General features: G+C 41.9%; 1 protein-coding gene across 1 annotated transcript; it reads right to left on the reverse strand.

The window, feature by feature from the left end:
* On the reverse strand, nt 377–8493 carry LOC18773620 (uncharacterized protein At1g24485). Its single transcript, XM_020567518.1, has 9 exons — nt 7938–8493; nt 3293–3812; nt 2193–2668; nt 1861–1993; nt 1706–1774; nt 1526–1597; nt 1363–1434; nt 885–1120; nt 377–707 (listed from the first exon to the last, which is right to left on the reverse strand). Exons 1-9 carry the CDS (start codon nt 7981–7983, stop codon nt 511–513), a joined length of 1821 nt encoding a protein of 606 aa, XP_020423107.1. The 5' UTR covers nt 7984–8493; the 3' UTR covers nt 377–510.

The raw sequence follows: 16781 nt of genomic DNA on the forward strand, positions 1-16781 counted from the left end.
AAATGTAAAATTAACTAAGTACACCCTATTTAACTACCAAAAATAGCCCTAGTACAACACTCTAATACCAATTCTAAACCAGGTTTCTCTTTTTACATGAATTTGTGTCCTCTTTTCAGATTTTGGGTTTCATCAAAATCTTTAATTTCGTAATACCAATCCTAAACTAGTACTCGTTGCACTATTCGTGAGCACCAAGCAATACGAAAATTTTTCTACATCTGATAAGGGTTGAATATAGTGGGTGTATTTATTAAAATTTTATTTGTTTCACAATTTAATATATCTTTTTTGGTCATTTTATATTATGGTAAATTAGTAATTCAATAAGTAGTTTGATAGTAGGATGTACTCAATTAATTTTAGAATTCGTTTAGCAACACTCAATTTATTTGATAGTTCTTGTGGATCATGGTGGGAAACATATTTAAGAAATTTCAGACACAACTAATCATGAATACAATTTTGGCTCAATAACAACCATATAAACAAAAAGGGAACTTGAGCAACTCAATACTGTAGTGGCCTTTCTTCAACCTGTTGATTTCTTATTTGCTCAGGTGTTCCTTGCTCTGGTGTTCCTTGGTCTTCATCATTGCCTGCAAACTGATTCATCATAACTTCTCCAAATTTACCCATCATCTGTGGGTTCATTGGTGCTCCTTGTGGTGGTAGGCCATTAGGCATATTGGCCCCACCGTTTTGTCCTAAAATGCACAAAAATATGTGTCACAATACCAAACATTACTGACAAAAATGTGGACGGAAACTTAATTTTAACGTGATAAGTTGAATGACATGCGCGGTCTAGTTAAAAATAACGTGTTACAAAAGCTATGTAAATACACATGCAATTGAATGGAGATTATAAGTTGTGTGCTGACCTGCATTGGTTGCTGCTATGGCAGCTGCTCTTCTCCTTTTACTTTGGCTCATAGAACAGACAAAGATCACCACAATAACCCAGAAAACAAAGAAAGCTGGAATTGCAATTCCAAGAATTAATGGTAGCTTGCTGTTTTTCTTCTTGCTGCTGCTACCAGAAGAAGGGCCTCCACTGTTATCAACTACTGTCTTACAGGACCCACCAGAGGCACACAGATTAGGGTTGCCTGACGACCTTTTTCCCCCAAAAAAGCAAAAAAGAAATAATTTTTAAATAATTTTTTTAAAAAATCCAAATTTGAGAATACAAGGCAAATAATAAAAGAATAGAGAAAAAATTATAAAGGACGCAATCGTTTCCCCAAGAAAAGTCCTGAGTTCGAGTCCTAGCATCGGTATAGTGTGTGTGAGTTTAGTATGGTTGTCGCCACTCTCAATAAAAAATGTCCTACAAAAAAAACCTGAGCTTATACTTACACTAACTTCAGCTTGTTATTGTTTGAAATTGTGGTTGGTATGGGTCCACTGAGTTTATTGTCTGCCAAATTCCTAATAGATGGACAAAATTTCTGGTTAATTATGCAGAAATTAATTAGGTGGAATATCATATGCTAGGAGAAATTTTCTAGGAAAAGCTCACAGTTGTTTTAGATTAGGTAAGGTGCCAAGAAAGTCAGGAATGGATCCACTCAAGCTGTTGTTGTGCAAGTCTCTGCATTTCAAAAAATAATTCAAAAGTGACATAATTAGAATTTTGTAACAAAAAAATAAAATAGGTTTTCTGCAATTTACAATTTATTTATTTTCTTATGCAACTTACATTGTCTGAAGAGCATCCAAAGAGCTGAATTCTGGGAGTTGCCCAGAGAGACCAAAGCCACTCAGATATCTGAAGGTTTCAAATGCATTACAAATTATAATAAATGTATTTTATTAATATGAAAAAATTAAGTAAAGAAATAAATAAATAATTACAGTGCTGTGACGCGGGGTGTGTCGTCAGCAGAACAATTGACCCAATCCCATGTAAATGGGGACGGTAGGCATGGGTCACCAGTCCATTCCTGTAGTGTGCTAAACTTATCTTGCAACGTAGCTAAACCTGCCACTGATAGATCAAAAGCAAAGCCACAAGGGAAAAATTATCATTATTTTTAATTTAATAACTAGAAAATGTCTATTAACGGAGTTTAGCCCAATAGAAAAGGATTTTGACTTGTAAACTAGAGTTCTCAGGATTGAATACCTACAACATCATAATTGTGTGTGTGAGATATAATAAAAAAATTAAGGACTAGATTACCAACCATCTTTGCTATCAGTTCCATCCGTGATCGGACCGCTGACATAATAAACTTCCATGGCATTGATCAAAGGAGGAAGCGTGGAGTCCGAAGTAGCCACCAAAGAGAAGGAAGTGTTTGAAGAAGCACTTATGTTGGTAATGGACATCTCAACGACACTTCCATAGGCTGGAACAATGGGGTCGAAGTGAGACTTGCCGTCAATGTAGATCTCGAAGGATCGGGTTTGGGTCGAATCAAGTTCGGTTACTTCGGAGAAGTACATGATGATGTAGATGGGAACTTCAACGGGTGGAAGATCAGTGACCAGAAGTATTGCTTCAGAAGTTTTTGAGGTTGTTATTCCATACTGGAAAGCAGCTACAGGAGGCTGATCAGGCACAGATGTATCAATAGTTTGTGCATCAGTTGTGACTTTTACTAGTCCATTGCCAACCTCCACTGCATCCCAAATCCTATCAAAATCATCACTTGGATACCTGAAATATTTAATATCAGGAAATTAAAGTCAGATTGAAATAAAAAAGAATTCAAGAATATTAGGTTAGTGATCGCACAATTCTTAAGCTTGGGTTAAGTTGATTAAGTTTGGCCAAGTCAGTTGAGAATTGGATTGAGGGATTGAATATAGCATTTAAGTACCATGTTTACAAAGGCTTGACCCTGACCAATAATCTTAAGGTCCTTAATTTGCATATTGTACTTATTAAAACTTTATAACATCTACATAAAACAAAAAAAAAGGCGTCAAAATGCTTGCTAAAATCGCTTTTGTTAGAAGTACGTTGAAATTTTAATTTCATTAAAATGCAAGTAGTTTATTTAAAAAAATTTTAAAAAAAACATTTATAAGAATTTCCTAAAGAACTAAGTACAGTATGTGGTTTTCTAGAAAGCAATAAAAAGTGCTTTAATAACTCATAAGGACCTTTTGTTTTTATACCCCGCACAACCAAAAGTAGTTCAGCTCATCTGAAAAACGCTTTTAACCCTTATAACATTTCACTCTTTATCTAGGCAAAACAAAAGGAGGGAAAAAGAAACGTCGCACACTCTTTCTAAGAAGGCAAAGAGAAAGTAGGTGAGTAGCGTAGCATATATACCTTATAGCTTCAGTTGCACCATAAGCAACCCTTCTTGTGAGAAGCATGGCGTATTCCGAATCGACATGGTTGTACATGTCCGAGGCCAAGCCCCGGATCTCAATCGCCGATATGAACGGAAGCTGGTTAGGCTGCGTCTGAGCAAGACAAAGCTCTATAGAATCACCTTTCGTGATATATATAACTTCATAATACACAACACCTTCAGCTGAAGTTTGAATGGTGTTCCAATAGTTTCCATCCAATTGAAGATCAAAGCTAGGAGGAGCTGACTTTTTGTCATAGTTTCCATAATAAAAACTTGCACGCACAAGAAATTGAGAGCCCTTTTCTGCTTTGATGGAGTAACAGTTTTTTTTCCTAGTTGAAAACACCCTCAAGGTGCCCATTACGTTAGACACTCCATTGGTGGTTTGCACCACTTGGGACTCGCCATTTTGAACAAAGTCGTCGTCTCCTACCCATTTTATTGAATTTTCATCTGTGTAGGAATCCGATGACCCACAATCGATGCTAACAACTACAAATGTAGCAAGCAAATAGAAATTAGTTTGGATATAATGCATGCATTCACGTAAGAATGATAATTAAGCACAAAAAAGTTGGGTTATTGCTAGCACTATTACTGATTACATCTCTCTCAAGAAATTCACATGAGATATGATAAGGGCGCATGATAAATGAAAATTATTGTAATGTCATTTGTAATGTACTTATTGATCACATATCTTGTAATAGTTACGAGAGATGAAATGTGATCGTATATAAGTATAGTACAAAAAACGTAATTAGTAAATGCGTTACTCACGATTAGCGGATACAGATAGAAGAGCTAGAGCAATGAGGAGCAACAGCAGTACTATGGAGCTAGCCATGGTGAGCTGACCGAGCACTGAGGAGCAATATGGGAAGAGGCACATATGATATAAGTACTTAGGAATTAAGATGAACCTTAGTGATAGTGGGTTGGGTTCTGACCCTTGGATTAAGGGCTTTGACTTATGGAGCTCTTCCTGGCCAATAATGCCACGTGGCGTGTTTTAAGGAGATGGGTCGGCTGGAAATGTCTACTCCATTGGTGGAGATCAGGTGAGTTCGAGCTCACATGAGACCAAAAAGTACTAAAGCTAGACCGAATAGAATTGCAGAGTGCTTTATTTTTTTTGGCTTAAAGGTTTTCTCTTGACGGAGCACTAACTGATTTGAGAGTATAGGTGAAGCTCCTCGGCTAAAACACACCAGATCCTAACTGTATTGACTTTGACTTTTGTTACAGCTCTCCATTCATTTGATTCTAGGGATCCTCAACGGCTGCTGGTGATTTTCTGGCAAAGGAAAGGAGTTGACTTGATTAATAGCTAAGCAAGTTGAAGACTAAAGACCCAGCTAAGATAGCCACGACATTTCCTATGGAGATCAATGGCTTCCATATATATATACATTTGCTGTAATTATAATTGCTTTTATAAACAGTTGACAATAAGCTTGATGTACGTGCATGAACATGAAAACCAAATTTGTGAATGCATTCACATGAAGAGAAGAAAAATGTTAGAAGTAATATTAGACCACATTTGAATAGCTTGAAGAGATTCTTTCAATACGCAAGCCAACAATGATTTATAGGTGTAAATATGCGGCAGGCTACTAATAATACTTATCGAAACTTTGGTTCACATTTGAAAATCTTACAAAAAACTTGTAGTTTAAGTGATTAAGAGCATTTATCTGATATTTTATTTCGATTCCCCCTCCCTAATATCGCTTCGAATACCCCTAACACAAGTAAAGCTGGTGTTCAAGTCACTTCGACATTTGAAAAGAAAATTCAATAGTGAAACTGTTAGAATGGAAATATATAACTATAATATTTAATAGGTCGTCCACTAGTTTACAAATATCTTAAGTTTCTTACAAGTTGCATTATCTTAAGATCACCCATGAAGCGGAAGTAGCCAAAAAGAGAAAGGAAAAAAAAGAAAGAAAAAAAGGCCACCCAGAAACCTGAAAATCTCAAGAGCTAGCACCTACAAATTTTGAACCCCAGACAGAAAAGGATGTCAGGATTTTACCAAGTTCTATGGCTATTCTGTGTCTTGACAAAAGCAGGATACTTATAACTGCATAGAAAAAGAAAATTCAATAAAGACAGAACCCATGAAGAGTCGTCGCACATCGGATCTGAAGTAGCTTGGCCAAAACTTAGAACTCAATTCACCAACCAAACCTCAAATCCCAAATTCTCATTGTTTAAGCAGCTGGACCATGACGATATATCGTATTTTCCTATTGAATAATTTTTTAAAATAATTTGTGGACTGAATTGCCCCTCCAAAACTAATAGAAGTTAAAAAAATTTGATGGAAATTGAGGATTGTCTTTGAATTGCTTCAAATTGAAACCACGGAGACAAAATTGATCAAATTGAAACGACAAAGACCAAAGTGATAAAATTGGCAAACTACAGGAACCAAAAGGGACTTTTTGCCTATATTAATTGGCAATTGGCAAATCTCAAAATCCATGAAAATAGCTTTCCAAGTTCTTCATTGGAGGCAATTTTACAAAGGAAGAGGAGCGTCAACATTGGGCTGCAACACTGACTCTATTAACAAGCATGAGCAATTTTTGATATTCTAATAATTATATTCATAGAATTTCTATGTATTGGTAAAATGAGTGACCAATTATCACAAAACTTCTTGATTCAAAACCGAGTCTGCAAGAGATACTGGGTAATTACACTCTGCTCTAACTATAAGCTCAGTTCAAAAGAATTACTTCACTGGCATACCTTCAAGCACCGTCAACCATTCTAAGACGAACAGTACATTCATGGTTGCCAAGGGTACAGCCATTTCAAAGTTCCAAATTAACTTCGCGATGTTTCTTTTATCAATGGCAACAAAGCCGGATCTACATCATCTTTAGACAATAAATCAACAATCAATTCCATAGTTGATGCATCCGCAGAGAAACCCCTCTCCACCATTTGTTGAATAAAAACCATTGCCCTCGATGTCTCATTACTATTGATAATCCCTCGGATAATTGTATTATAGGTGCAATCATCTGGAGAACATCCATTCTCTTCCATTTCTCCAACCAACTTTTCCGCTTCACTAATTAGGCCTACATTACAAAACCCACTGATCATTATATTATATGTCCTGACATTAGGTTGATGTCCTTTTGATGATAAACCATAGAAAATGTCCAGTGCAGATTCAATTTTTCCAGCTATGCACAAACCTTCAATCAGAATATTGTAAATCACAATATCAATATCCAACTTCTTTCCTTCCATCACTCTAAAAAGTTTCATCGCCATAGGAAGTTGTTGGGTTTTACAGAGGCCATCCAGTAAAACTGCATAAGTTTGAACATCAGGAAGATGGCCACAACCTTGCATTTGAGAGAACAACTTATGTGCATCACGTATTCTCCCCAGTTTGCAGAAACCATCCATAAGAGTGGTATAAGTGATGGTATGAGGAACCATTCCCTTACGAGACATTTCCCGAAAAAGCATCATGGCATCATCAATGTTTTTACACTTACAATATCCGTTTATCAATATGCTATAACTACGAACATTAGTCATGGAGTCCTTGCAAAGCATCAGTTCAAAAACCTTTTTCGCCTTGTCCATTTCTCCTCGTAAACAGTAACCATCCATAAGTGAATTGTATGTAACCGCATTAGGTTCAATATCTCTTTCAATCATCATTTCGACCACAGTTTGAGCTTCCCCAACCATCCCCTCCATACAAAGTGTGTCTACAAAGACATTGAAGGTCTGCACATCTGGAAAGATATTTCTACTCACCATTTCATTCAACAACCTCGTAGCTTCTTTCCACTCTCCTAATTTGCAAACTCCATGAATCAAGGGATGTATAGGTAATGACATTTGGGGCAATACCCTTGCTCATCATTTCAGAGAAGAGGTTCAGTGCATCAACAACTAATGTATCCTTACAAAGACTGTCAATTATCGTGTTATAGGCAACCAGGTTAGGGTTGCATGCTCCTTCCTCCATCCTTCTAAGCAACTGAATAGCTGCACTGTTGTTACCCATTCTACAGAAACCCTTTATTAGTGTGCCGAAAGTAACCACATCAGGCTTACAATTACCTGCCTTCATCATTTTGTTGAAAATTTCTGCAGCCTCAGCCACTCTATTCTCGGTAAGAGAGCCGTTGATTAGAGTGTTGAAGGTATAGACATTTGGTTCAAACCCAGATTTAAAGAGTTGTCCCAAGACAGAAAAACTAAACCCCATTTGGTTGAGATGACAAAAGCAATTAATGACAATAGTTAGAGTACAAACATTAGAACCAATTCCAAACAGACCCATTTGGTTGTAGAAAGAGATGACGACCGAATAATGTTTCAATTTCACAACTTGACCCAAGATTTGATTGAAACGGCCAACTGAAGGCAGAGGACGCATGTGAAGCATTTCATCGAACACATTGAAAGCATGCTCAAGATTTCTGACTCTGGTTGGGTCTCTCACACCAAACTGCTTTGGCTGGGTGTTTCTAGATTTATTTGGCTTCGAATTTGAGGGTTGAAAATGAAACAAGGCTGAGTAATCGTTGAAGAGAACAACAACAGTAGAGTGAAGAGAAAGCATACCTTTGCTGCCATTAGAAGATGCAGTTGCCGTCATCATCTTCATCATCTCAGAGACTCAGCCGATACTCAAACTTGAATGAAAGTGGGAAGGAAGGAAGCTCTCAAACTTCGACGCTAGTCCCTCAACCATCACTTCCACGCTCTTTATTAAAGTTCCGAATCACGAAGGGAGGGGGATTCGAACTCAGGCAACGAGGGGAATATATCTGTTTTAATAAACTTCACTAAGTCCAAATCTGCATTTTTCATTTTATTTTATGGCATACTAATCGAATTAAAAAGAAAAAGAAAGTAATTTTTATCGTTCATAGCTAAAATTTAGCCCATAGATTTATAAATATCAATTTTTATAAAAGTTTTCTACTATAGTTAAAATCGTACTTAAATAAACATAAATATCCTCAAAAATAAAAAATTAAATAAACCTATAAATATTGTGCAATTCCACCATGACACCACCAAGTTGCATCAACCACGAAAGAACATAAAAAAGAATATTGGAGGATCTTCCGATGGCATTAACAATAAAGAACATCTAATATGTCGCAGATGCAAAAGCATCACCACTTGCTGAAGCCCAAGAGTATCCATACCAATCCCTGAATGCTGAATGAATTTAGAATAAATAAATTAAAATTTGATTTTTTAAGTTTGAGTTTTGACCAACAAAGACCATATTTTCCTGGTGCGAAACTAATCCTTATTGTCTCACATAAGGCCAACACAAGCACACATGTGTATACATATTAGAGCATCTACCGGGGTGTATAATGGGCCCATTTTTTAGTTGTCATCTCTCCCCTCCTCTCTTCCGGCTACATTGCTGGACTAACAGCTTTAATTTTAAAAAACAGCTGGCTTTTAATTTTTTTGGATGAAATCATATTTTCTTAAAATTTAAATATTTTTAGTCATATTATTTATTTGGAACAACACCAAACGCCTTATAATATTATGGTTAAACTATCAATACTCTCCGGAACAGATTAATACTATGTGCAAAATTTGAAATTTAAAGACATGATTGTAATAACTCAGAAAATCAGGTGAATCCTTACGGATGTGTTTGGTTCTATTTAATATTTATGGATTAAGACTTAACTTATTTGCCATTGCTTGAAAAGGCATTGATATATGTTTGTAACGTGAACTTCAGTTACATTAAAACAGGCAGGAACAATGGGGTCGGTCAGTAACCTCCATGGGTTCCAAATTTGATCATAGTCCATTTATTTTGAGGATGAGCTCCTTCTCAGTTTTAAGGAGCTAATTTTATTCCAAAATATATATATATATAATGAAATTCATCACAACATAAATAGTAGCACTCAGCAAAGTTGAGGTTCAAAAATTTAAGGCTGCTTAATTATTTAATTGAAAATCCAAAATTTGGGCTTAACCAGTTTTTTCGAATTGCATAAATGGACTTTTACTGTTTCAAGCCTGCTTGCATACTCTGAATCTCAAGAATGTGTGGGCCTAGATCAAAAGTCAGCCCAACACTCCGAATTATGCGAGTGCATTTAAGACTTGTGTTCTTGACTTTTAGACTAAGGTTAATGATTGTCTTAATAAATAAAAAGTTTTTGCTAATTCCATCCCAAATAAATGAATTTAAATTCCACGACGATAAAATGAATAGAAAAATAGGACACGTAAGAAAAAAATACCAGCACTCCAAATAAATGGCAAAACACAAATTTTTTTGGGTGCTTAATTCCATGCGAAAATTCAGGCATTTTGCACAGCCTATAAGACGAGTTGAAAAAGAAACGTGAGAATGAGATCATATGCTGGCAATTGGCATATATATGTAGATTTTCATGACTTATTTAAATCTCCTTTCGTTTTTGTTTTTCTGCTTTTGCCAATTGTGTATTGCCGCGTCCCTCCCTTCCCTAGATATTTTATGTCATTAGTTTTTGCGGTTTTTGTTTTGTGTGCGACTTTGGTGGGTTTAAGAAAGTTCGGCAAATAGACGGTAGGTTTTACATTTGCCAACCGAAAGAAGCACCTCCACTCCACTGCTGGACTCTCGGTGGCCTTCATATAATACTATTTCTAGGCCCACTTGCCAATTGCCCCCACAAAGACTTTCTTTCCCTTCTTTTTTAATAGATAAGCAATCTTTTTTTCTTTTGTAAGAATTGACATTGAAAGCAGTGATTAATGTGAAACGATGCCTTGTAAGTTTTGTATTCAAATTATTTACACATTCATGAAGGATGATGGATTATACATAACACACATCTTAAGATGAAAGACAACATATAGTTAATTCAAATGATTCATTTATAAATTAAGACAAAAAGAAGGAACCACAAACTCAAAAATGTTAAGTTTAAGCTTTTAATTATGAGCAAATCACACTTTTCCTTGTCGAGAGCACATAATGCTTAAGTTTATCTAATACGTGTGATTTATGTGATAGTAATAACTTTTCATATTGTTTTAACTTGGATTTTGTTCAACATCAACATGTCCCACATAAGAAGATATAACCCGTTTTCCATGGCGGCAATTGAAACTGTTTTTTTTTTTTTTGGTGATAAGCAAATGAAACTGTTGATGCTGAAGAGGTCTACACGTTATTTCGACTTTTTTTTTTCTATGGCTACAGATTATTTGATATTTTTACTAATTTGTGTATGTTATTAATAATTGAAGAAACATGCTTGCATTATTCCATACCTTCTCCCATTTTAGATAGAATATGTTTATACCGTAAATAAACGGCCTATGACCACTGAACACGTGGACGAGATCGATACTGATCACAGAACCCCTTCGGCATTCCCCCTACCGAAGCCATCAAGTTTGGCCCTTTTTGCCATCAGACACGTGTCATGCTCACAATCCATGTCCAGAGTCCCACATCGGAAATATGAGCACAGTGCACACCTCCCAAGGCCTATATAAGGAGACCCATATCCCCAAAAGGGAGAGATCAGAACTATCGGTACGCTATCGTGTGATCTGTCAGTTAACTTTACTAAATCCGTACTTACTTAAGCATCGGAGAGCCTTCGGCCGGTACCGCACCGGTACCCCAAGGATTTACCGAACGTGTCCTTTTGTAGGTACTTATCCCTCCAGAGTGGACCACTTACTGAGGACAGTCGCCTACCGACGGGATAATTTAACTAAGTTGACGAAACACGTACTAAACCACTTTTTCGCATCAACAGTTTGGCGCCGTCTGTGGAAAATCGAAAAATTATCAACCCACAATCTCCTAAACACATGGAGACCACTTCAATACCCGCGTTCTTAACGGAAGAGGGGGTACCGTTGGAAGGCAGAGCGGAGCTAGCCCAGCGCTACCTCTAAGCACTCCCTTCGGAAACGCTCCCGCTACCCAAACAACCGCCGAAGCCGAGCTAGCAGTCCAAATCGCCTCCTTACGGAAGGACATGGCGAAGCTTTAGGAACACAACAACTTTCTTTCGTCCAAGGTGGACGAAACCCAGCAGCTGCTTCACCAGCAGCACACGCAGAACATCCAGACAACTCACTCTTCCGAAAGCCTGCAGACCCCTCATAGGAGGAAGAAACGCGATAAGGTAGCGACGGCAACGCCCGCACCTTCCAAACAATTGGTGGTCCCGGCACCCAGGGATCAGCCACATGTCCCAAAGAAGGTATACACCGATTGTCGACATCGGATTAATGATCGGGAGGCAGAGAGACAGAGGTCTTCGATCAGGATGAGCGCTCGACTAAGGGATTCACGGATGAAGGTCCTGGGGGACAAGTCGCCCATTCGGAAAGTTAGAGGGCTGGGCCCCGCAGAGGAGTCGGAATCCGAGTACATCCCGTCCGGGACGCAAACTTCCACCTACCGTTCGGCAACACATTCGCGGACCTCGGAGGTTAATTCGCTGGACCTACAGAGGCGAACAGAAGACTACGGTTCCTAGGAAATCCCTAGCCGAGACCCCGCTCTCCGACTCCTTTTCCAGAGAATCCAGAAAATGGAAAACGATAACGCCCGCTCCCAAGAACCGGAATGGGGAAAGCTTCGGCCCGGACCGTTCACCAGGCGCATCCGGGATTCTCGGTAGGATAGGGAAGTACAGCAACTGCGTATACCGTTCTATACGGGAACGGAAGACCCCTTAACACACCTCCACTCATTTCAGTCCGCCATCGGATGCAAGGGCCTGAGCGATTAAGGGCAGTGCCTGCTATTCCCGTCTTCCCTTACCGGGGCAGCCTTAAACTGGTTCTACCGGTTGGAGCCGGAAACGGTAGCCTCCTTCGACGAGCTGAAGCAGATTTTTCTCAATCACTTCATGATCCAAACGGACCGTCTCTACTCTGCCGATGATCTGTACACGATTCAGCAAAGGGAGGACGAACCGTTGAGAGAATACGCGGCGTGCTTCAGTCATGAGTACTCAAGGTGTCTGGAAACAGATGATAGGGCAGCCTACGGCGCCTTCAAGAGTGGCCTTCGGTCCTCGCATTTTCGATACCTAGTACACAGCAGCAACTGGCGCACGTACGATGAACTGATGAAGCAGGCGGCAATCCACGCCAAGGCCGAGTACTTCAACTCGAAACCCACGGCTTCGGCGCCACGAGAAGATGCGGGACCAAGTGCCTATTCGCCAAAGGTGACATCCTACGAGAGAACCGACACATACTCGGCAGGTCATAAGAGAAAAGACGACTGCGCCGATCGAAGAGAACCCTCGAAGAAAGGGAAAGGGCGGTATGGTTGCAACGACCACAGAGCGCCCCTGCCGAATCATGACCAAGTCAATGAAGTCTTCACCCTGTTGAACACTACCTACGAGGCCGTCCTGGTAAACGAACAGGAAATAATACCAAAGCCGAATGCCCGAAGACCCAATCGGCAAGACAACCGGGATACCGGAAAATTCTGCCGATACCATCAGCACAACAGCCATAATACGGAAGACTGCATAAGCCTGAGAAAAATCGTCGAGCGATTGATCCGAGAAGGGAAGCTAGATCAGTACGTCACCCGGCAGCCAACGACGCCGGTGCCGAATCCGGTTCGGCAGATAAACATGATAAGCACTATTAGCGGTGGCCCAACCATCGCGGGAATGAGCAACCGGTCAATGAAACAATATGTGCGTGCCGCACAATTTCCTCAGGTATTCGGCACAGAGGCGAATCGACATCAGGAAATCCCGAAAGTTCGTTGGGAATCGATCACATTCTGCGAAGAGGAGGAAGAAGGCATCCTCTATCCCCATGACGACCCAATGATCATCCGAGCAGAAATTGCCAACTACGACGTAGTGAGAGTGCTGATCGATACCGGGAGCTCGGTGAACGTGATTTTTTCCGAAGCTTTCCGAGAGATGGGAATAAAGGACTGCCAGGTGAACCGGCAGTTGACACCTTTGTTAAGTTTCTCCGGAGACTTGGTCCAACCGATCGGTAGTGTGAAACTACCCATCACCTTCGGCACCGCGCCAAGGAAAACGACGATATACGATCAATTCCTCATCGTCGATTCCCCGACGGCATACAACGTCATAGTTGGACGTACGACACTCACCATGGTCAAGGCGCATCTTTCCCCCCACATGCTACTGATGAAGTTCCCAACCCCCTACGGCACAGGGGCTGTCCGAGGAAATCAGTTAAGCGCTCGGACTTGCTACGCCACGGCACTCAAGTCAACCTCTGTCCAAATCCCCGACGAGACCATGTTTGTGCAGGGGATGCCGAACGGTACGGGACCCGTTGACGACCCTAGGGATGAGTTCCCGACTCCACACACACAACCTGCCGAAGAACTGGAAACGATAACCCTGAGCGACGAGCAGCCCGATCGTCGGGTTAAAATCGGCACCAGCCTCACCCCTAACCTCCGAGCGCAGTTTATAGACTTCTTGCGGCACCATTCGGAGGTGTTTGCGTGGTCTTACGAAGATATGCCCGGCATAGATCCTGAAATCATCAGCCATAAACTCAGCATTTCCCCCGCCTATAAGCCTGTAAGACAGAAGCGCCGTTCGTATGATGCCGAACGATATGAAGCGATGCGTACAGAGGTTGACAAACTTCAAACCATCGGCTTCATCAGGGAAACTACGTATCCGGTATGGCTGGCAAACTCGGTGATGGTCCGGAAGGGTACAGGCGGGTGGCGAATGTGCCAAGACTATACCGATCTGAATAAGGCCTGCCCAAAGGACAGCTTCCAGTTGCCAAGGATAGACCAGCTCGTGGACGCCACCGCCGGGCACAAACTGCTGAGCTTCATGGACGCCTATTCGGGATACAATCAGATATTCATGCACCCCCCCGACAGCGAACACACCGCCTTCATAACGGACAGGGGCTTGTACTATTACAACGTCATGCCGTTCGGCCTGAAGAACGCGGGGGCAACATATCAAAGGCTCGTCAACAGAATCTTCGCTAAGTACATCGGCAGCATCATGAAAGTTTACGTTGACGACATGCTAGTAAAAAGCAAAACTGCCGAGGAACATCTGCGGAATCTGTCAGTCATGTTCGGCGTACTGAAGGACTACCGGATGAGGCTGAACCCAACGAAGTGCGCCTTCGGTGTATCTTCCGGAAAATTCCTCGGATTCATGATCAGTGAGAGGGGTATCGAAGCGAACCCCGAAAAAATAAAAGCAATCATAGACATGGAGAAGCCGAAAACGGCGAAAGACATTCAAAGCCTTACTGGACGTGTGGCGGCCTTGACTCATTTCATATCCAAGGCTACCGACAAATGTGTTCCGTTCTTTAAAGCCTTGAAAGGGGGCAAACGTGAGATCATATGGACTGCCGAATGTGATAAAGCGTTTCAAGACTTAAAGCACTACATGGGCAGAGCACCCCTCCTGTCAAAACCACTACCTGGGGAGATTCTCTATCTATACCTTTCGGTATCTAGCACTGGTGTCAGTTCGGTATTGATCCGAAAGCCAGAGAGGGCAGAGCTACCAATTTTTTATGTCAGCAAGGCACTCCAGAGTGCTGAGCTTCGGTATCCCCCATTAGAGCAGCTTGCGCTAGCCTTGGTAGTCTCGGCACGAAGACTTCGGCCATACTTCCAAGCGCACGGGATCAGAGTTCTGATTAACCAACCGCTTCGGCAGGTACTCCAAAAACCAGAGACTTCTGGCCGATTGATCAAGTGGGCGATCGAACTCGGAGGTTTGATATACAATTCGTGCCAAGACCCGCCGAAAAGGGTCAAGCCATTGCCGATTTCATCTCCGAGCTCACCCCATCAACAGCACAGCCGACACCCGAGCCGGTTACTGAAACCGAAATGCCAATGAAAGTAGACGCCGAACGGTTCGACACCTCAAATCCCGTGTGGGTTCTGCACGTCGACGGCTCGGCAAACCAATAAGGATGCGGAGCAGGCTTGGTACTGACAACACCAGAGGGACTCAAGATCGAGTACGCCCTCCGATTCAACTTCCGAACCTCCAACAATGAGGCAGAATATGAGGCTCTCTTGGCCGGCCTTCGGTTAGCCAAGAACATGAGTGCAAAACAAATCAGGATTTACAACGACTCCCAGCTCATTGTGAACCAGGTAACGGCAGACTTCGTGGCCAGAGACGCCTCCATGAATGCCTACCTTTCATCCACCCACCAGGTGCTAAAAAACTTCCGAGCCTATGAGATCAGGCGGATCCCCAGAAGCGAAAATAGCCATGCCGATGCATTGGCACGGCTAGCTTCGGCAATAAATGATAAAATCGGAAGAAGGGTGCCAGTGGAAATTCTTGCCCAACCGAGTACGGTAGCCTCCGAAACATTTACCGTACGGTACGAAGATACATGGATGTCCCCTATCTACTCGTACCTGACCAACGGCACCCTTCCAGAAGACAAAGCCCAGGCCCGAAAGCTTAGGTACCGATCGGCAAGGTACACCGTCATCAACGACGTCCTTTACAAACGTGGCTACACAACCCCATATCTCAAATGCCTTACGGCAGAACAGGGGGACTACGTCCTTCGGGAGATCCATAATGGTGTGTGCGGCGACCATTCCGGATCCCAGTCACTCGCCCACAAAACCTTTCGGCAGGGGTACTTTTGGCCGACCATGCACCAGGACGCTATCTCGCTGGTGAAAAAGTGTGACAAATGCCAGCGTTTCGGCAGCATCCCGCACATCCCTGCCGAACCCCTGACACCAATTGTGAGTCCTTGGCCTTTCGCACAATGGGGACTGGACTTGATTGGTCCAATGCCGCAGGGCAAAGGCCAGGTGAAATACGCGGTGGTTGTCGTTGACTACTTCACCAAATGGGTAGAGGCCGAGCCTCTGGCAACCATAACGGCAGCAAGAGTGGAGGACTTCGTCTGGACTCACATTTGCTGCCGGTTCGGTATCCCATATACAATCATTACCAACAACGGCAGGCAGTTCGATTCGGAACTCTTCAGACAATTTTGCATCCGCCTAAAAATCAACTTGTTTTTCGCATCACCCGCACATCCCCAGTCGAACGGTCAGGTGGAAGCGATAAACAAAATCATCAAGAAGCAACTGAAACGGCAGCTGGACAAAGCCAAGGGAGCCTGGCCAGAGAAGCTTCCCGAAGCACTCTGGGCCATTCGGACATCCTACCGAACGTCCACTGGAGAGACCCCTTTTCCCTTGGCTTTCGGTTCGGAGGCCGTGGTGCCCGTGGAAATTGGCGAACCTTCCTACCGAACGGAAACTTTTGCACCGAAGCCGAACGAAGAGGCACTCTCTCTAAGCCTCGACCTTCTTGAAGAGCACCGGGAACATGCCAACCTTCGGAATGAAGCCTACAAGCAACGTGTCTCTCGGTATTACGACTCCAGGGTCAGAAACCGCTCATTCCGAAT

Source organism: Prunus persica, chromosome G6 (assembly GCF_000346465.2).
Source record: "Prunus persica cultivar Lovell chromosome G6, Prunus_persica_NCBIv2, whole genome shotgun sequence".
NCBI classification, from domain to species: domain Eukaryota; kingdom Viridiplantae; phylum Streptophyta; class Magnoliopsida; order Rosales; family Rosaceae; genus Prunus; species Prunus persica.

Bases quoted from the DNA above. Each gene is read 5' to 3' on its own strand.
- LOC18773620 (XM_020567518.1), bottom strand. From the start codon at position 7,983: ATGATGAAGATGATGACGGCAACTGCATCTTCTAATGGCAGCAAAG. The intron at 1,994-2,192 runs GTTGGTAATCTA...TTGATCTATCAG, and splicing joins TGGAACTGATAGCAAAGATG to TGGCAGGTTTAGCTACGTTG. The intron at 1,598-1,705 runs GTAAGTTGCATA...TTTGAAATGCAG, and splicing joins TTGGATGCTCTTCAGACAAT to AGACTTGCACAACAACAGCT.